We start from the raw sequence: 15,000 nt of genomic DNA on the forward strand, positions 1-15,000 counted from the left end.
TCCGGCCTCCCTCTCTCCAAGCGGTGCCATTGGTCCAGATACTCACATCCTGCTTTAGGTCCCCGCCCCTCCACTACAGCCAGCCAATCCCGTGGAGAGCGGCCGATAGGTGCGTGTGGCTCGTGTCCAGTCTCAAGACGAGGCTGGGGGGGAGAGACAGAGGGAGGGATGGGTGGAGAGGAGGAGGAGGTGGGGACAGGTGCCCTAGTCTTCCCTCTCCTATTCGGGACTGGCGTTTGCTGCTCTGCCGGGTTCAGTTGGTGCTCGCGCGCGTGTGAGGTTGGCTGTGTGGAATGCTGGTCCATTGGGGGCGAGAGGAAGAGGGATGCGTGGCATCCTACCGAAGGGTCTCGCTCCAGGGTGCGGTCGGAGAGGGAGGGCGCTCTTTAGGTACACGCATGGTCCGATGGTACGTTTTTGCCTTTCGGTGTGTGTGTGTGTGTGTGTGTGTCTAGGACTTGGGGCGGGCGGGTTCATAGGGGATGAGGTTATAGGATGCGGTGTGTGTGTGTGTGTGTGTGTGTGTGCGCGGCCTACAAGCCGTTGCTGTTGCGGTGTGTGAGCGGAGGTTTAGAGAACTCCACCACACCAGCCCGACCCTTCCCGATGACCTTAGGGGCTCGACGCAGCAGCTTCTGGGCCTCAGTGAACGCCTCGGTCAGCTCTTTCTTCCACTGGACAAACTCTGGGTCACTCTGCAGAGAGACAGAGATAATAAACATTATTACACACCTTCCATTTTACTAACTTATAATAGAATAATTCATTATATATTAAAACATTTATTTTCATTTTTTAAATGTTTTTATTACAGACTAGGGTTTCAAAATTCCGATTGCTTTCCCAAAATTCCCAGGTTTTTCAGAAATCCTGCTTGGAAAATACCCGGTATTGGGAGGGTATAAGCAGGAAATCTGGAATTCTCCATCCAGGATTTCTGGAACACTTGGGAATTTGGGGAAAGTTAGCAGAATTTTGCAACCCTAATAGAGACAGAGCCAGAGAGATAGCGAGCCAGAGAGCGAGCGAGCCAGAGAGAGCCAGAGAGAGAGACAGAGAGAGAGAGAGACAGAAAGCGAGAGAGCCAGAGAGAGCCAGAGCGAGAGAGAGAGCCAGAACGAGAGAGAGAGAGAGCCAGAGAGAGAGAGAGAGAGCCAGAGAGAGAGCCAGAGAGAGAGAGAGCCAGAGAGAGAGAGAGCCAGAGAGAGAGCCAGAGAGAGAGCCAGAGAGAGCCAGAGAGAGAGAGCGAGAGAGAGAGAGCCAGAGCCAGAGAGAGAGAGAGAGAGAGAGAGAGAGAGAGAGAGAGAGAGAGCCAGAGCGAGAGAGCGAGAGAGAGCGAGCCAGAGCCAGAGAGAGAGAGAGAGAGAAAGAGAGCCAGAGCGAGAGAGAGCGAGAGCCAGAGCGAGAGGTTGTCCTCCGTACCTCACACTGCAGGACAAACTGCTTCCCTCCTTTGATGCGCAGCAGGATGCACTTCTTATCTTTAATCTGCGTCTCCTCCACCGTCACGATCTGCTCCATCGTCAGCAGGTTTTGCTGCGGAACACACACACACACCAAAATCAGGAACATGTCCGGGAGGCGGGGGGACCAATCACAAGCGGAGAATGAGACGGACCAATCGAAACAGAAGCTATAGAGGAGAGTGGCCTTGTTTTTACGAATGGCGCTAGAGAGAGAGAGGATGCTGCTCTGAAGGTAAGGCTGTCTGGTAGCAAAGCTTCAGAACGGAGGACGAGCTCCAATCCGTCTACCGTGCCGCTGGGGGAGAGGACAAGGTGGTGGGACAGCAGCTGTCAGGCTTACCTTCGGGGCGCGGACTGTGTGTTTGAATGTGTTCATCCAGGCCTACAGAACGTGAGCGAGGGCAGACAAGACAGACGGACAAGCTTCATGCACTAGACAGACGGATGGACAATGACGAAGAACACACACACACACACACACACACATATCCATGGAAACACACAGAAAGAAAAAAAAACACCCAGAAACCCACATACGTGAAGAACAGAAGCGCACAAACGGAAACACACGCACGTAGAGAGGATGGTGTGACGTAGAGGTGTGTGTGAGTCTCACCCGTGACTCCCCCTCTCCCCTCCACTCCACTCGGTTGGGGAACAGGTAGAAGTACCGGCGCTGCCACTGTGTCAGAAACGGGTTCCCCAGCTTTAACATGTAGCCGTGCATTATACAGTCCTTACCCAGGGCATAGTCTACAACACACACACACACACACACAATAAAAATACTACATTAACACCATTACCACAAAATAAACATGGAATCAAAGCCAGCTTCAGCAAGTAGAAGAAAATTCCTAACCGCACGCTTGTGTGAAGTACAGCTGCCCTATGATGAATACAATACTCTTATTAATGAGGGTTTTGTTATATCGCGAGTAATATCGTTACAATACAGTACAAACACTACTTTTTGAGGCTTTGTCCATGTCGTGCAACCCCAGTGTGACGCGTGTTCTGCGTGTGTTCGCATCGGATGCGTCTCCCTCTGCGTTTCTCCTCCTTACCCTCCTCGTTGCCCAGCGGTTTGTTCTTGGTCCTCTTGCGGGCCTCGTTCTTGTCTGTGTCGGAGTTGACCGCCTCGTACACCGTCTCAGCCACCTCCTGCTGCCAGCGCTCTGAGATGACCAGGGGGAAGTTCTTATACAACTCCTGGTCACTGTCCAACAACTGGAGAGAGGGAGAGGAGAGACAGAGCGAGCGAGAGCGAGAGCGAGAGCGAGAGAGAGAGAGACAAAACAAAGTCACTGAGGCAGGTATAAGGTGTAAGGTGACGTGATTCCTCAGACCTTCACCACATCACCAGTAGCTGTGAGATCAGCTGAGCTGGGCAGCATGACTGTAATGAAGCCGACCTGGAACATGTCCAAAGCCCCTGTTGTATAACGTCCAAACTCTTTTGGAAGGACTTTCTTTGTGGACCGCTCTGCTTACTGGCAGTGTCAATATTGAACACTGATGGGGCCACGTTACACCTCTGCCTCCTGTCTGTCTGTGTGTGTGTGTGTGTGTCTGTGTGTGTGTTCGTCACGCACTAGGATGTAGGAGTGTGTCAATCCGGATTACAGGTTTAGCTTTTATATAATGCTGTGTATTTTCCGTTGATACCCTTGGTGGTTTCATGAGATAAGGGTTGTGTGTGTGTGTGTGTGTGTGTGTGTGTGTGTGTGTGTTACCTTGATACCCTTGGTGTCCTCTTCATCAAAGGAGCCAATGTCAAATGCATCTGCTGCATTTACCTCTCCCCTTGGAGGGATGAGAGGGGGAGAATACTGGAGGAGAGAGAGAGAGAGGGAGAGAGGTAAAGGTGAGGAGAGAGAGAGGGGAGAGGAGAGGTAAAGGTGAGGAGAGAGAGAGAGGAGAGGAGAGGTAAAGGTGAGGAGAGAGAGAGAGGAGAGGAGAGGTAAAGGTGAGGAGAGAGAGAGAGGTAAAGGTGAGGAGAGAGAGAGAGAGAGGGAGAGGTAAAGGTGAGGAGAGAGAGAGAGAGAGGGAGAGGAGAGGTAAAGGTGAGGAGAGAGGGGAGAGAGAGGGGAGAGGAGAGGTAAAGGTGAGGAGAGAGAGAGAGAGAGAGAGAGGGAGAGGAGAGGTAAAGGTGAGGAGAGAGAGAGAGAGAGAGAGAGAGGGAGAGGTAAAGGTGAGGAGAGAGAGAGGGGAGAGAGAGGGGAGAGGGAGAGGTAAAGGTGAGGAGAGAGAGAGGGAGAGAGAGGGAGAGGAGAGGTAAAGGTGAGGAGAGAGAGAGAGGGAGAGGAGAGGTAAAGGTGAGGAGAGAGAGAGAGAGAGGGAGAAGTAGAAAAGGAAAAAAAGAGGGTGAGTAAACAAAACAACTACTCCATTCCTTCAGCAGAGGAGTAACCATGGCAACTGATCGAGCACGACAAGAGAGAGAGAGAGCCGAGTGTCCAGACCGGCAGGCTTTATAACGAACCTGTTCTCCCGATTCATCACACACACACACACACACACTCTAAGGCTTACCTTCTGAAGATACACTTGCTGCCAGTCGATGCCTTTGAAGAACAGATGCTCCTTCACCTCTGGGGCGCTGTGTGTGTGTGTGTGTGTGTGTGTGTGTGTGTGTGTGTGTGTGTGGATGGAGAGAGAGGGGAGAGAGAGAAAAAGCCAGGTCATTCTCCTGTTGGAACAGTTCCTTGCCTAAACAGCAGGTGGCAGTATTTACAACAAACTCCGAATGGAACTGAGCCCTCCGAACTAGTTTAAGGACCCTTATAAAGCCCTTTCATAGTGTTCACACTAGGTGTTAAACCCACCGCAGAGAAGTGATGGAACGACTCAAATCAAGTAACTAACGGTGTCACTCTAACGGCGCATTGGAAAACAATAAATACTGTCAATGAGTCCGAAGGCAAACAGGTTGAAATGTCTTCGCTCAGCTAAGGGGGGGTGTGTGTGCGTGTGTGTTACCCTCGTCCCAAGCAGCCCAGTCTCTTGGCCACGTCTCTCTGCAGCAGACCCTCCAACAGACCCTTCAGCTCCACAGAGAACGAGTCTGGCAGCTCCACATTCTACAACGAGAGAGAGAGGAGAGAGAGAGAGAGAACGAGAGAACAAGAGAGAGACGGAGAGAGAGGAAAGTGTGGGAGAGATGGGAACAATTTCCCGCTATCACCACATAAGATGGACTTGATTTATCGGGCCAATAAAGCGTATCTAACATGCACTGAAAACGTAGAGGGAAGGAGACGATGTGTGATCAATAAGTCTGTGTTTGTTCCATAGCATAACCCCTCCGTCCTCCCTCCCTCCTCTGCCATAATTCTCTCTCTTTATCGGTGGATCTTATCTCACAGAACCATCCATCAGATTTGATAAACGCGACCAACTGACTGATGGAGAACAGAGAGAGAGAGAGGGGGATTACACGGTTTACGACGATCAAGTGGCTGGATTAAATCCTAATCTGAATTGAATTACAACTGAGGATGCTTTCCTTGTTTAGTTTGCGCCTTACAGAGGGGTTGTGTGTGTGTGTGTGTTTCCTGTCCTCTGACAACATATACTCCACCGAGGCAGATCTTCTAGTCTAATAATAGGCACACTCTAGTCAAGACCAAGGGTGACCAAGACCAAGGGTGACCAAGACCAAGGGTGACCAATACCAAGGGTGACCAATACCAAGGGTGACCAAGACCAAGGGTGACCAATACCAAGGGTGACCCCCCCCCCCTCCAGGAGAGCTACTGCATGTACAGGTTTTTGCGCCAGCCCTGCTCTAACACCTGATTCAGCTAATCATGGTCCTGAAGAGCAGCTTCCCAAGAGGGTGGAGCACCTCTGGTCGAGACCTCCCTCGTAGTCTACGTAGACCCACGCTCTCTCTCCCTCTCTCTCCCTCTCTCTCTCGTGTAATCTGATGCTGTTGGCAGCAGGCGGGGAGAGGGATGCAAAGTTAGGACGCAAATACCCTCGCTTTCCTGCCAGAACCGCTTCGCTCTCTTTACTGCCTCCCACTCGCCTCTCACTCATTCACTGGGCATTATCAGACAAAGACTTGGCAGGAGTTTTGGGCAACATCTGTAAACGATGATATCCCCAGGATATCATGCCGGGTGTGTGTACACCTTAGTATGTCAGTGTGTTCAGGGATAAATCCTTATTTTGTGTGTGTGTGTGTGTGTGTGTGTGTGTGTATGTATATATATATATATATATATATATATATGTGTGTGTGTGTGTGTGTTGTGTAAACATGGACGAACCACATGTTGTTTGTTTTCTAGTGCACAAAAGGCCATGTCAGTGGTGTTTGTGTACATTAAAACATCTCAATGCCTGTGCACTGTAGTGTACAAAAAGATCTCTCTGTGTGTGTGTGTGTAAGGTGGCCCTTACCATAGTGAGCGTCATGCGGTCAATCTCGTGTTTGTCTTTGGTCTTGTGCTGTCTGAAGGGACTGTGCCTAGAGAGAGAGAGAGAGAGAGGAGAGGGAGAGAAGGAGCGAGAGGGGAGAGCGAGAGGGGAGAGCGAGAGGGGAGAGCGGAGAGGGAGAGCGAGAGCGAGAGGGGAGAGCGAGGGGGGAGAGCGAGGAAGAGAGCGGGGGGAGAGAGAGAGAAAAGCTGTTAGTGTTACTGTAGAGAGGACAGCTGAAAGGAGGAAAGGGTGAGGGATCGAGTGAAAGACAGATCGGTGTAATGATTGATGTCACACTGTGGCAACCTAAGGCCTCAGCAGATCCACCTGCATCTCTCTCTCCAATTCAATTCAAGGGGCTTTATTGGCATGGGAAACATATGTTAACATTGCCAAAGCAAGTGAAGTAGATAATATAGATAATATAGCTCCCTCTCTGACCCCCCCCTCCTCTAGTCTTTGAAGTGTTCAAACACAGACACACACATCAATGGAAAGACCCATCAGTCTCCCTCCCACTCTCTTTCACACCATACCTAGTAACCATTACCACCCCCTACACCCTGCACCCTACCCCCTACCTCCCTCTGATGTACTGGGCCCAGACCTCTGGCATTTACCCACTACACATCAAACAGTCACACACACACACCACATCAAACACACACAGAGTGGGTGAGAGGGTCAGACACAGAAAAGGCAAAAAGAGTAACAGATAACAGAGTGGGGAACAGAAGAGAAACAGGAAGAGAAAATAAGAGCGAGACCGTGACAGAGAGAGAGAGAAGAGAAAGAATAGAGAATAATGCGAGAAGAGAGAGAGAGAATAGAAAGAAGAGAAAGAGAATAGAACGAGAGAGAGTGAAAAGAGAGAGAATATAAAGAGAATAGAGAGAGAGAATAGAAAGAGAATAGAAAGAGAACAGAGAGATAATACAAAGAGAGAGTATAGAAAGGGAATAGAGAGAGAATAGAAAGAATAGAGAGAGAATAGAGAGAAGAGAATAGAAAGAGAAGAGAGAGAATAGAAAGAGAGAGAGAGAATAGAAAGAGAAGAGAGAGAATAAAAAGAGAATAGAAAGAAAATAGAAAGAATAGAGAGCATAGAAAGAGAATAGAGAGCATAGAGAGCATAGATAGAGAATAGAAAGAGAAGAGAGATAATAGAAAGAGAATAGAGAGAGAATAGAAAGGAGAGAATAGAAAGAATAGAGAATAATGCGAGAAGAGAGAGAATAGAAAGAAGAGAAAGAGAATAGAACGAGAGAGAGTGAAAAGAGAGAGAATATAAAGAGAATAGAGAGAGAGAATAGAGAGCATAGAAAGAGAATAGAGAGAAAATATAAAGAGAATAGAGAGCATAGAAAGAGAATAGAGAGCATAGAAAGAGAATAGAGAGCATAGAAAGAGAATAGAGAGCATAGAAAGAGAATAGAAAGAGAAGAGGGAATAGAAAGAGAATAGAGAGACTAGAAAGAAGAGAGAATAGAAAGAGAATAGAGAGAGAATAGAGAGCATAGAAAGAGAATAGAGAGAGAGAATAGAGAGAGAATAGAGAGAGAATAGAAAGATAATACAAAGAGAGAGTATAGAAAGGGAATAGAGAGAGAGAAGAGAGAATAGAAAGAGAATAGAGAGAATAGAAAGAGAAGAGAGAGAATAGAAAGAGAATAGAGAGAATAGAAAGAAAATAGAGAGAGAAAAGAATAGAGAGAGAATAGAAAGAATAGAGAGAGAATAGAAAGAATAGAGAGAGAATAGAGAGAAGAGAATAGAAAGAGAAGAGAGAGAATAGAAAGAGAAGAGAGAGAATAGAAAGAGAAGAGAGAGAATAAAAAGAGAATAGAAAGAGAGAATAGAAAGAATAGAGAGCATAGAAAGAGAATAGAGAGCATAGAGAGCATAGAAAGAGAATAGAAAGAGAAGGGAGAGAATAGAAAGAGAATAGAGAGAATAGAAAGAGAAGAGAAAGAGAATAGAGAGAGAATAGAGAGAGAATAGAAAGAATAGAAAGAATAGAGAGCATAGAGAAAATAGAGAGAGAATAGAAAGAGAAGACAGAGAATAGAAAGAGAATAGAAAGAAAAGAGAGCATAGAGAGAAAATAGAAAGAGAATAGAGAATAGAGAGAGAATAGAAAGAGAAGAGAGACTAGAGAGAGAATAGAAAGAATAGAGAGAGAATAGAAAGAATAGAAGGAGAATAGAGAGAGAAAATAGAGAGAGAAGAGAAAGAAACTAGAGAAAGAAAATAGAAAGAGAGAGAATAGAAAGAGAGCATAGAGAGAGCATAGAGAGCATAGCGAAAATAGAAAGAGAATAGAGAGAGAAGAGAGAATAGAAAGAATAGAGAAAGAGAGATCTCTAGAGAGAATAGAAAGAGAATAGAGAGCATAAAAAGAGAATAGAGAGAGAATAGAAAGAGAATAGAAAGAGAAGAGAATAGAGAATAGAGAGAGAAGAGAAAGAAAATAGAGAGCATAGAAAGAGAATAGTGAAAGAGAATAGAAAGATCTCTCTAGAGAGAATAGAAGACAGAATAGAAAGAAAATAGAGAGCATAGAAAGAGAATAGAGAAAGAGAATAGAAAGATCTCTCTAGAGAGAATAGAAGACAGAATAGAAAGAAAATAGAGAGCATAGAAAGAGAATAGTGAAAGAGAATAGAGAGAGAATAGAAAGAGAGAATAGAAAGAGAAGAGAGAAAGAGAATAGAAAGAGAATAGAGAGAGAATAGAAAGAGAGAGAGAATAGAAAGAGAGAGAGAATAGAAAGAGAATAGAAAGAGAAGAGAGAGAGAATAGAAAGAGAAGAGAGAATAGAAAGAGGAGAGAATAGAAAGAGGAGAGAAAGAGAATAGAGAGAAAGAGAAAGAGAAGAGAGAGAGACAACCAAGGCCGGAAAAGGGAGGGATCAAAGGGGGAGAGAGCTGGAGAGATGAGGGGATGCAGCAGCCTGAACCCTGGAGAGAGAGAGAGAGACGGAGGTACCAAAGGGATACTAGTCAGACAAAGTCGCGGATACCCTGTCTGTGTCTCTGTGTGCAGTATGAAGGAAGTTAGCGGTAGGTTTGCGAGCCAACGCTAGCTAGCGCAGACACTGGCCGTCTCCAGGCACTGTGATTGAGTAACCGGTTGTCGTCGGCGGTGAGAACGCCGCGGTACTAATTAAAGGATAAAAAGATTGATGAAGGAGCAGAGGTGGGGATGAAAGGAAGAGTGTGTGTGTGTGTGTGCGCGCGTTCTTACCCTCGGAGGAGTTTGAAGAGCATGCAGCCCAGTGAGAACCAGTCGGCGCTGCTGTCGTACGCCGTCCCCTTCTGAAGCACCTCCGGGGCCATGTACCCATGGGTACCACTGCAATAGGCCCCAACACTTTGTTAGTAAACACACACACACACACACACAGCAGTAATACCACACACACACACACACACACACACACACACACACACACACACACACACACAGAGAGGGTCCGATACTTACACACTGGCGTGAGGCTTCTTCTTGGAGAAGTCGCAGGCCAGACCCAGGTCTGAGATACGCACGTGACCATGCTCATCCAATAGGATGTTAGCAGGCTGGGGGGGAGAGAAGAAGGGAAAACGAGATTATTAATGTCGCTGGGAGACGCCAACAAGTCCAACACCGTCAGCTCTTCCACAGCGTAGAGTAGCAGCACTTCTGTTTACAACTTGATCAACTGACGCGGTGAGAAGACATCGACTGGACGTGTCGCTGCATTGCTTTCTCTTCCTTTACAGGAAGTATCCTGCTTATCTTCAGCCATTTGGCCCAGCCACTAGCTACTAAATCTAGAAGCACACACACACACCGCAAACCAACAAACTGTGCTTGTATAAGCTGTATTTCCTAAGAAGAGTGTGTGTGATAAATACGTGTTCATCACTAGTTATAAAGCGGCTATCTGATTCTGCCCAGACTCCATACTTCAACACTGTTACTGACGGCGACCAGGCCAAAGTAGAAAGGTGAAATATTGATCTGTATCTGTTAACAGTTCTTCCAACGCGCTCGTTGATTTGGTACGTCGTCTATGTCCACTCGTGACTCCTGAATACTCAACCCACGGGAATCAGTAGAACACAACACACAGAGACAGACAGACGGACTGAGGCCTCTATAGACAGAAAATATTATGAAGGGGGGGTGATAAAGAGGTGGTATTATGGAGAGTCCTACCTTGAGGTCTCTATGGGGGGGGGTGATAAAGAGGTGGTATTATGGAGAGTCCTACCTTGAGGTCTCTATGGGGGGGGGGTGATAAAGAGAAGGTATTATGGAGAGTCCTACCTTGAGGTCTCTGTAGACGACGAAGCGGTTGTGCATGTGTTCTAGTCCCAGGATGATCTCTGCTGCGTAGAAACGCATCTCCTTCTCACTGAACACACCGTGCTGAGACAGGTGGTAGTGCAGGTCCCCTCCTACACACACACAATAAATACCATTCCTTCAACACATCTTTCTACATGAGACAGTCTGCACGACCCAATAAGAACGACGACTTGATCAATGTAATCTATTAATGAACTTCCTGGTGATCTACTGTGGAGGACAAACGAGGATCCACGGAAGATTGACACACATACATACACACACACACACACCTCCTAGTGAACGTTTAGAACTGTATTCTAATGAGGGATGGGGCCAAGTGAAGAAGCGTGTGTGTTAACCGTGGTGTAAACATGAGCCCTTGTCGGTGCGTTTGTGCCTCCGGGGCCCTGGGTACCAGTCTGTGTAGGCAACATTCGGCTCCTGGAATCTCCCGTGTCATATCCCCACGTTAAAGGTCGCAAGGAGTAGAACGATAAAAACCAGCCCGGGGACCCAGACCAGCGTGCTTCCACTAGCAGACTCGGGAATCAATTGGAGACCGTCTGGAGCCGCGGATGTTAGCCTTCTTAACCGTAGGACAAGCCGGAGAAAGCAGAGGGCCGTCAGCGACGCCCTGTCCCGTTCCGTGCTTCCAGGCGGAGGAGAGCTCAGTGGGACGGCCCTCTATAGTGACGCTCTTCGCGGTTGACTGGGAGAACTGACTGACTGATTTTAAGTACCTTGGCATCATACTTAGTTCCAACCTCTCTTTTAAAAAAGCGGGAGAAAAAGGTAACTCAAATAACCAAATTCAACCTGGCTAATTTCCAATTCATACGGAATTGTTTTGACTACGGAGGTAGCAAAACTGTACTTCAACATACTGCTTGACTAGTTGGGCCCGAGCTTGCTGTACAACATTAAAACCCATTCAGTTTGTCTACAAACAGGCTCTCAAAGTGCTTGATAGGAAGCCCAATAGCCACCATCACGGTTACATCCTCAGAAACATGAGCTCCAGAGTTGGGAAAATCTTGTGCAATACACTGAAGCATGTCTTGTATTCCAGATCCTAAATGGCCTAGCTCCCCCTCCACTCAGTATTTTTGTAAAACAGAAAACCCAAACATATGGCAGCAGATCCACGAGGTCTGCCATGAGAGGTGACTGTATAGTTCCCTTAACCTGTTAGGGCTAGGGGGCAGTATTGACACGGCTGGATAAAAAAAACATACCCGATTTAATCTGGTTACCACTCCTACCCAGTAACTAGAATATGCATATACTTATTACATATGGATAGAAAACACCCTACATTTTCTAAAACTGTTTGAATGGTGTCTGTGAGTATAACAGAACTCATTTGGCAGGCAAAACCCTGAGACATTTTCTGACAGGAAGTGGATACCTGATGTGTTGTATTGCCTTTAAACCTATCCCATTGAAAAACACAGGGGCTGAGGAATATTTTGGCACTTCCTATTGCTTCCACTAGATGTCACCAGCCTTTACAAAGTGTTTTGAGTCTTCTGGAGGGAGATCTGACCGAACAAGAGCCTTGGAATGATGATGTCCCATTAGACACCTGGCGCGCGAGTTCATGTTGGGTACCCTCGTTCCAATACGTTATAAAAGAGTATGCATTCGTCCACCTTGAATATTATTCATGTTCTGGTTAAAAAGGCCCTAATGATTTATGCTATACAACGTTTGACATGTTTGAACGAACGTAAATATATTTTTTCCCCTCGTTCATGACGAGAAGTCCGCTGGCTTAGATCATGTGCTAACAAGACGGAGATTTTTGGACATAAATGATGAGCTTTTTTGAACAAAACTACATTCGTTATGGACCTGTGATACCTGGAAGTGACATCTGATGAAGAGAATCAAAGGTAATGGATTATTTACATAGTATTTTCGATTTTAGATCTCCCCAACATGACGCTCTAGTCTGTATCGCAACGCGTATTTTTCTGGGCGCAGTGCTCAGATTATTGCAAAGTGTGATTTCCCAGTAAGGTTATTTTTAAATCTGGCAAGTTGATTGCGTTCAAGAGATGTAAATCTATAATTCTTTAAATGACAATATAATATTTTACCAATGTTTTCTAATTTTAATTATTTAATTTGTGACGCTGACTTGACTGCCGGTTATTGGAGGGAAACGATTTCCTCAACATCAATGCCATAGTAAAACGCTGTTTTTGGATATAAATATGAACTTGATAGAACTAAAAATGCATGCATTGTCTAACATAATGTCCTAGGAGTGTCATCTGATGGAGATTGTAAAAGGTTAGTGCATCATTTTAGCTGGTTTTATGGTTTTGGTGACACTGTCTTTGAATTGACAAAACATTACACACAACTCTTGTAAATGTACTGTCCTAACATACTCTAAATTTATGCTTTCGCCGTAAAACCTTTTTGAAATCGTAAAACGTGGTTAGATTAAGGAGATGTTTATCTTTCAAAGGGTGTAAAATAGTTGTATGTTTGAAAAATTTGAATTTTGACATTTATTTGGATTCAAATTTGCCGCTCTTGAAATGCACCTGCCGTTGATGGAGTGCACCACGGGTGGCACGCTAGCGTCCCACCTAGCCCATAGAGGTTAAGGAAAAGCACCTTTAGTAAATCTGCTTTCTCTGTGAGAGCTTCCCATGTCTGGAATACACTGCCATCAGACACACATAACTGCACCACATATCACACTTTCACAAAATGCATGAAGACATGGCTAAAGGTCAATCAGACTTGTGAACATAATCCCTAGCTGTGTATTGCCGCTTTCCATGTTGTCTGTTGTCTGTAGCTTGTGAGGTGTGGAAACACTTTGTTGTTTTTATGGATTTTGTCTTGTTGCTTTTTGTTCTATGTTGCTCTGTCTATATGCTATGTCTTGCTTGTCCTATGTTGCTCTGTCTGTATGCTATGTCTTGCTTGTCCTATGTTACTCTGTCTGCATGCTACGTCTTGCTTGTCCTATTTTGCTCTGCATGTGCTCACTGTTTGTCTGTTTTGTTATTGTAATTGTTTTTAATAACCTGCCCCGGGACTGCGGTTGAAAATCAGCCGGCCGCCTAAAACCGGCATTTCTACTGAAACGTTGATTAATGTGCACTGTCCATGTAAAAAATTCAATTAAAAATAAACTCAAACCAGTTGTGACCTTTCACCTTTCACCTTTCTCAGAACCCGGCAGCTAAAGGGGTTAGGAACCTTACCGTTCATCAGGTCCAGAATGAAGCAGAGTTTGTCTGGTGTGTGGAAGGCGTACGTCATGCACACTATGAACGGACAGTCCTACAGCGAAGGAGGGAGAGATTTTATTTGAAATGTGCTTAGATAATGTCAGACATGCAGTAGCAGTGCCACAAAAACCCTTGAATGAGTAGGTGTGTCCAAACGTTTGACTGGTAAACGTGTGTGTGTGTGTGTGTGAGTGTGTGTGTGTGTGTGTGTGTGTGTGTGTGTGTGTGTGTGTGTGTGTGTGTGTGTGTGTATATATATATATATATATATATATATATCTATCTATATAGACAGAATTTCGACATAAAGCTCTGTGCGTCTGTGTTAAGATGGTATCACACCGGTAGATCTGAAAATGATACTCCCCTGCGTTGTGTATGTGAATATACACATACTGTATACCTATACACACAGTCTCGACTGAAAGGAGTGTGTGTGTGCGCGCGGAACTTACCCCTGTGCTGACAAGTGACAGCATAATTCTCTCGTTCAGAGCCAGAGTCTCCCCCTGCTTCATCTTGATCCTTTTCTTATCCAAACACTTCATGGCATACCTGAGACACACACACACACACACACACACACACACACACACACACACGTTTGGACCTTACTGGCTCTGTCCTGCTGAGGGACCATTGTTCCTGTTGAATATTTTGTCTCCTCTTGTACCCTTTTTTCTCCCCCATCTCCTCATTTATTGTCCCGTGTATGTTTGTTTCCTCCACCTCCGCCATCCCTCTTTCCCCTGCACTCGTTCATGTTCCTGCGTTACTCACATCTTGCCAGTGTCAGCCTTCCTGCAGCCGTACACCTCCCCGAAACCCCCCCGACCAATGATACGATGGACACTGAAGTCATTCATCGACAACTGAGAGAGAGAGAGAGAGAAATAGAGGGGGGAGATGAAGAGAGAGAGAAATAGAGAGAAATAGAGAGAGAGAGAAATAGAGAGAGGGGGAGATGAAGAGAGAGAGAGAGAAATAGAGAGAGGGGGAGATGAAGAGAGAGAGAGAGAGAGAGAGAGAGAGAAATAGAGAGAGGGGGGAGATGAAGAGAGAGAGAGAAAGAGAGAGAGAGAGAAATAGAGAGAGGGGAGATGAAGAGAGAGAGAGAGAAAGAGAGAGGGGGGAGATGAAGAGAGAGAGAGAGAAAGAGAGAGGGGGAGATGAAGAGAGAGAGAGAAAAGAGAGAGGGGGGGAGATGAAGAGAGAGAGAGAAATAGAGAGAGGGGGAGATGAAGAGAGAGAGAAATAGAGAGAGGGGGGAGATGAAGAGAGAGAGAGAAATAGAGAGAGGGGGAGATGAAGAGAGAGAGAGAAATAGAGAGAGGGGGAGATGAAGAGAGAGAGAGAGTGAGAAATAGAGAGAGGGGGAGATGAAGAGAGAGAGAGTGAGAAATAGAGAGAGGGGGAGATGAAGAGAGGGAGAGAGAGGGGAGAGAGAGAGAGAGGGGAGATGAAGAGAGGGAGAGAGAGAGAGAGAGAGAGAGAGAGAGGGGAGAGAGAGA

The 15,000-nt window shown here is 46.1% G+C and overlaps 1 protein-coding gene across 1 annotated transcript in view; it reads right to left on the minus strand.

Moving 5' to 3' along the window:
* The window catches only part of LOC106563006 (beta-adrenergic receptor kinase 2), a 67,310-nt gene that overhangs the window by 393 nt on the left and 51,917 nt on the right, over positions 1-15,000 (minus strand). Inside the window, exons 8-21 of the mRNA XM_045689891.1 lie at positions 14,270-14,361; positions 13,945-14,044; positions 13,463-13,541; positions 10,209-10,339; positions 9,381-9,475; positions 9,141-9,248; positions 5,877-5,943; positions 4,449-4,549; positions 4,002-4,068; positions 3,203-3,298; positions 2,534-2,696; positions 2,083-2,219; positions 1,423-1,536; positions 1-695 (exon numbers count right to left, since the gene is read on the minus strand). The exon at positions 1-695 is cut by the window's left edge and continues 393 nt beyond it. Of these exons, the coding sequence (XP_045545847.1) occupies positions 534-695; positions 1,423-1,536; positions 2,083-2,219; positions 2,534-2,696; positions 3,203-3,298; positions 4,002-4,068; positions 4,449-4,549; positions 5,877-5,943; positions 9,141-9,248; positions 9,381-9,475; positions 10,209-10,339; positions 13,463-13,541; positions 13,945-14,044; positions 14,270-14,361 (1,512 nt within the window). The 3' untranslated portion in view covers positions 1-533. The remainder of the gene's footprint in view (positions 696-1,422; positions 1,537-2,082; positions 2,220-2,533; positions 2,697-3,202; positions 3,299-4,001; positions 4,069-4,448; positions 4,550-5,876; positions 5,944-9,140; positions 9,249-9,380; positions 9,476-10,208; positions 10,340-13,462; positions 13,542-13,944; positions 14,045-14,269; positions 14,362-15,000) is intronic.

Source organism: Salmo salar, chromosome ssa11 (assembly GCF_905237065.1).
Source record: "Salmo salar chromosome ssa11, Ssal_v3.1, whole genome shotgun sequence".
In the NCBI taxonomy this organism is placed as follows: domain Eukaryota; kingdom Metazoa; phylum Chordata; class Actinopteri; order Salmoniformes; family Salmonidae; genus Salmo; species Salmo salar.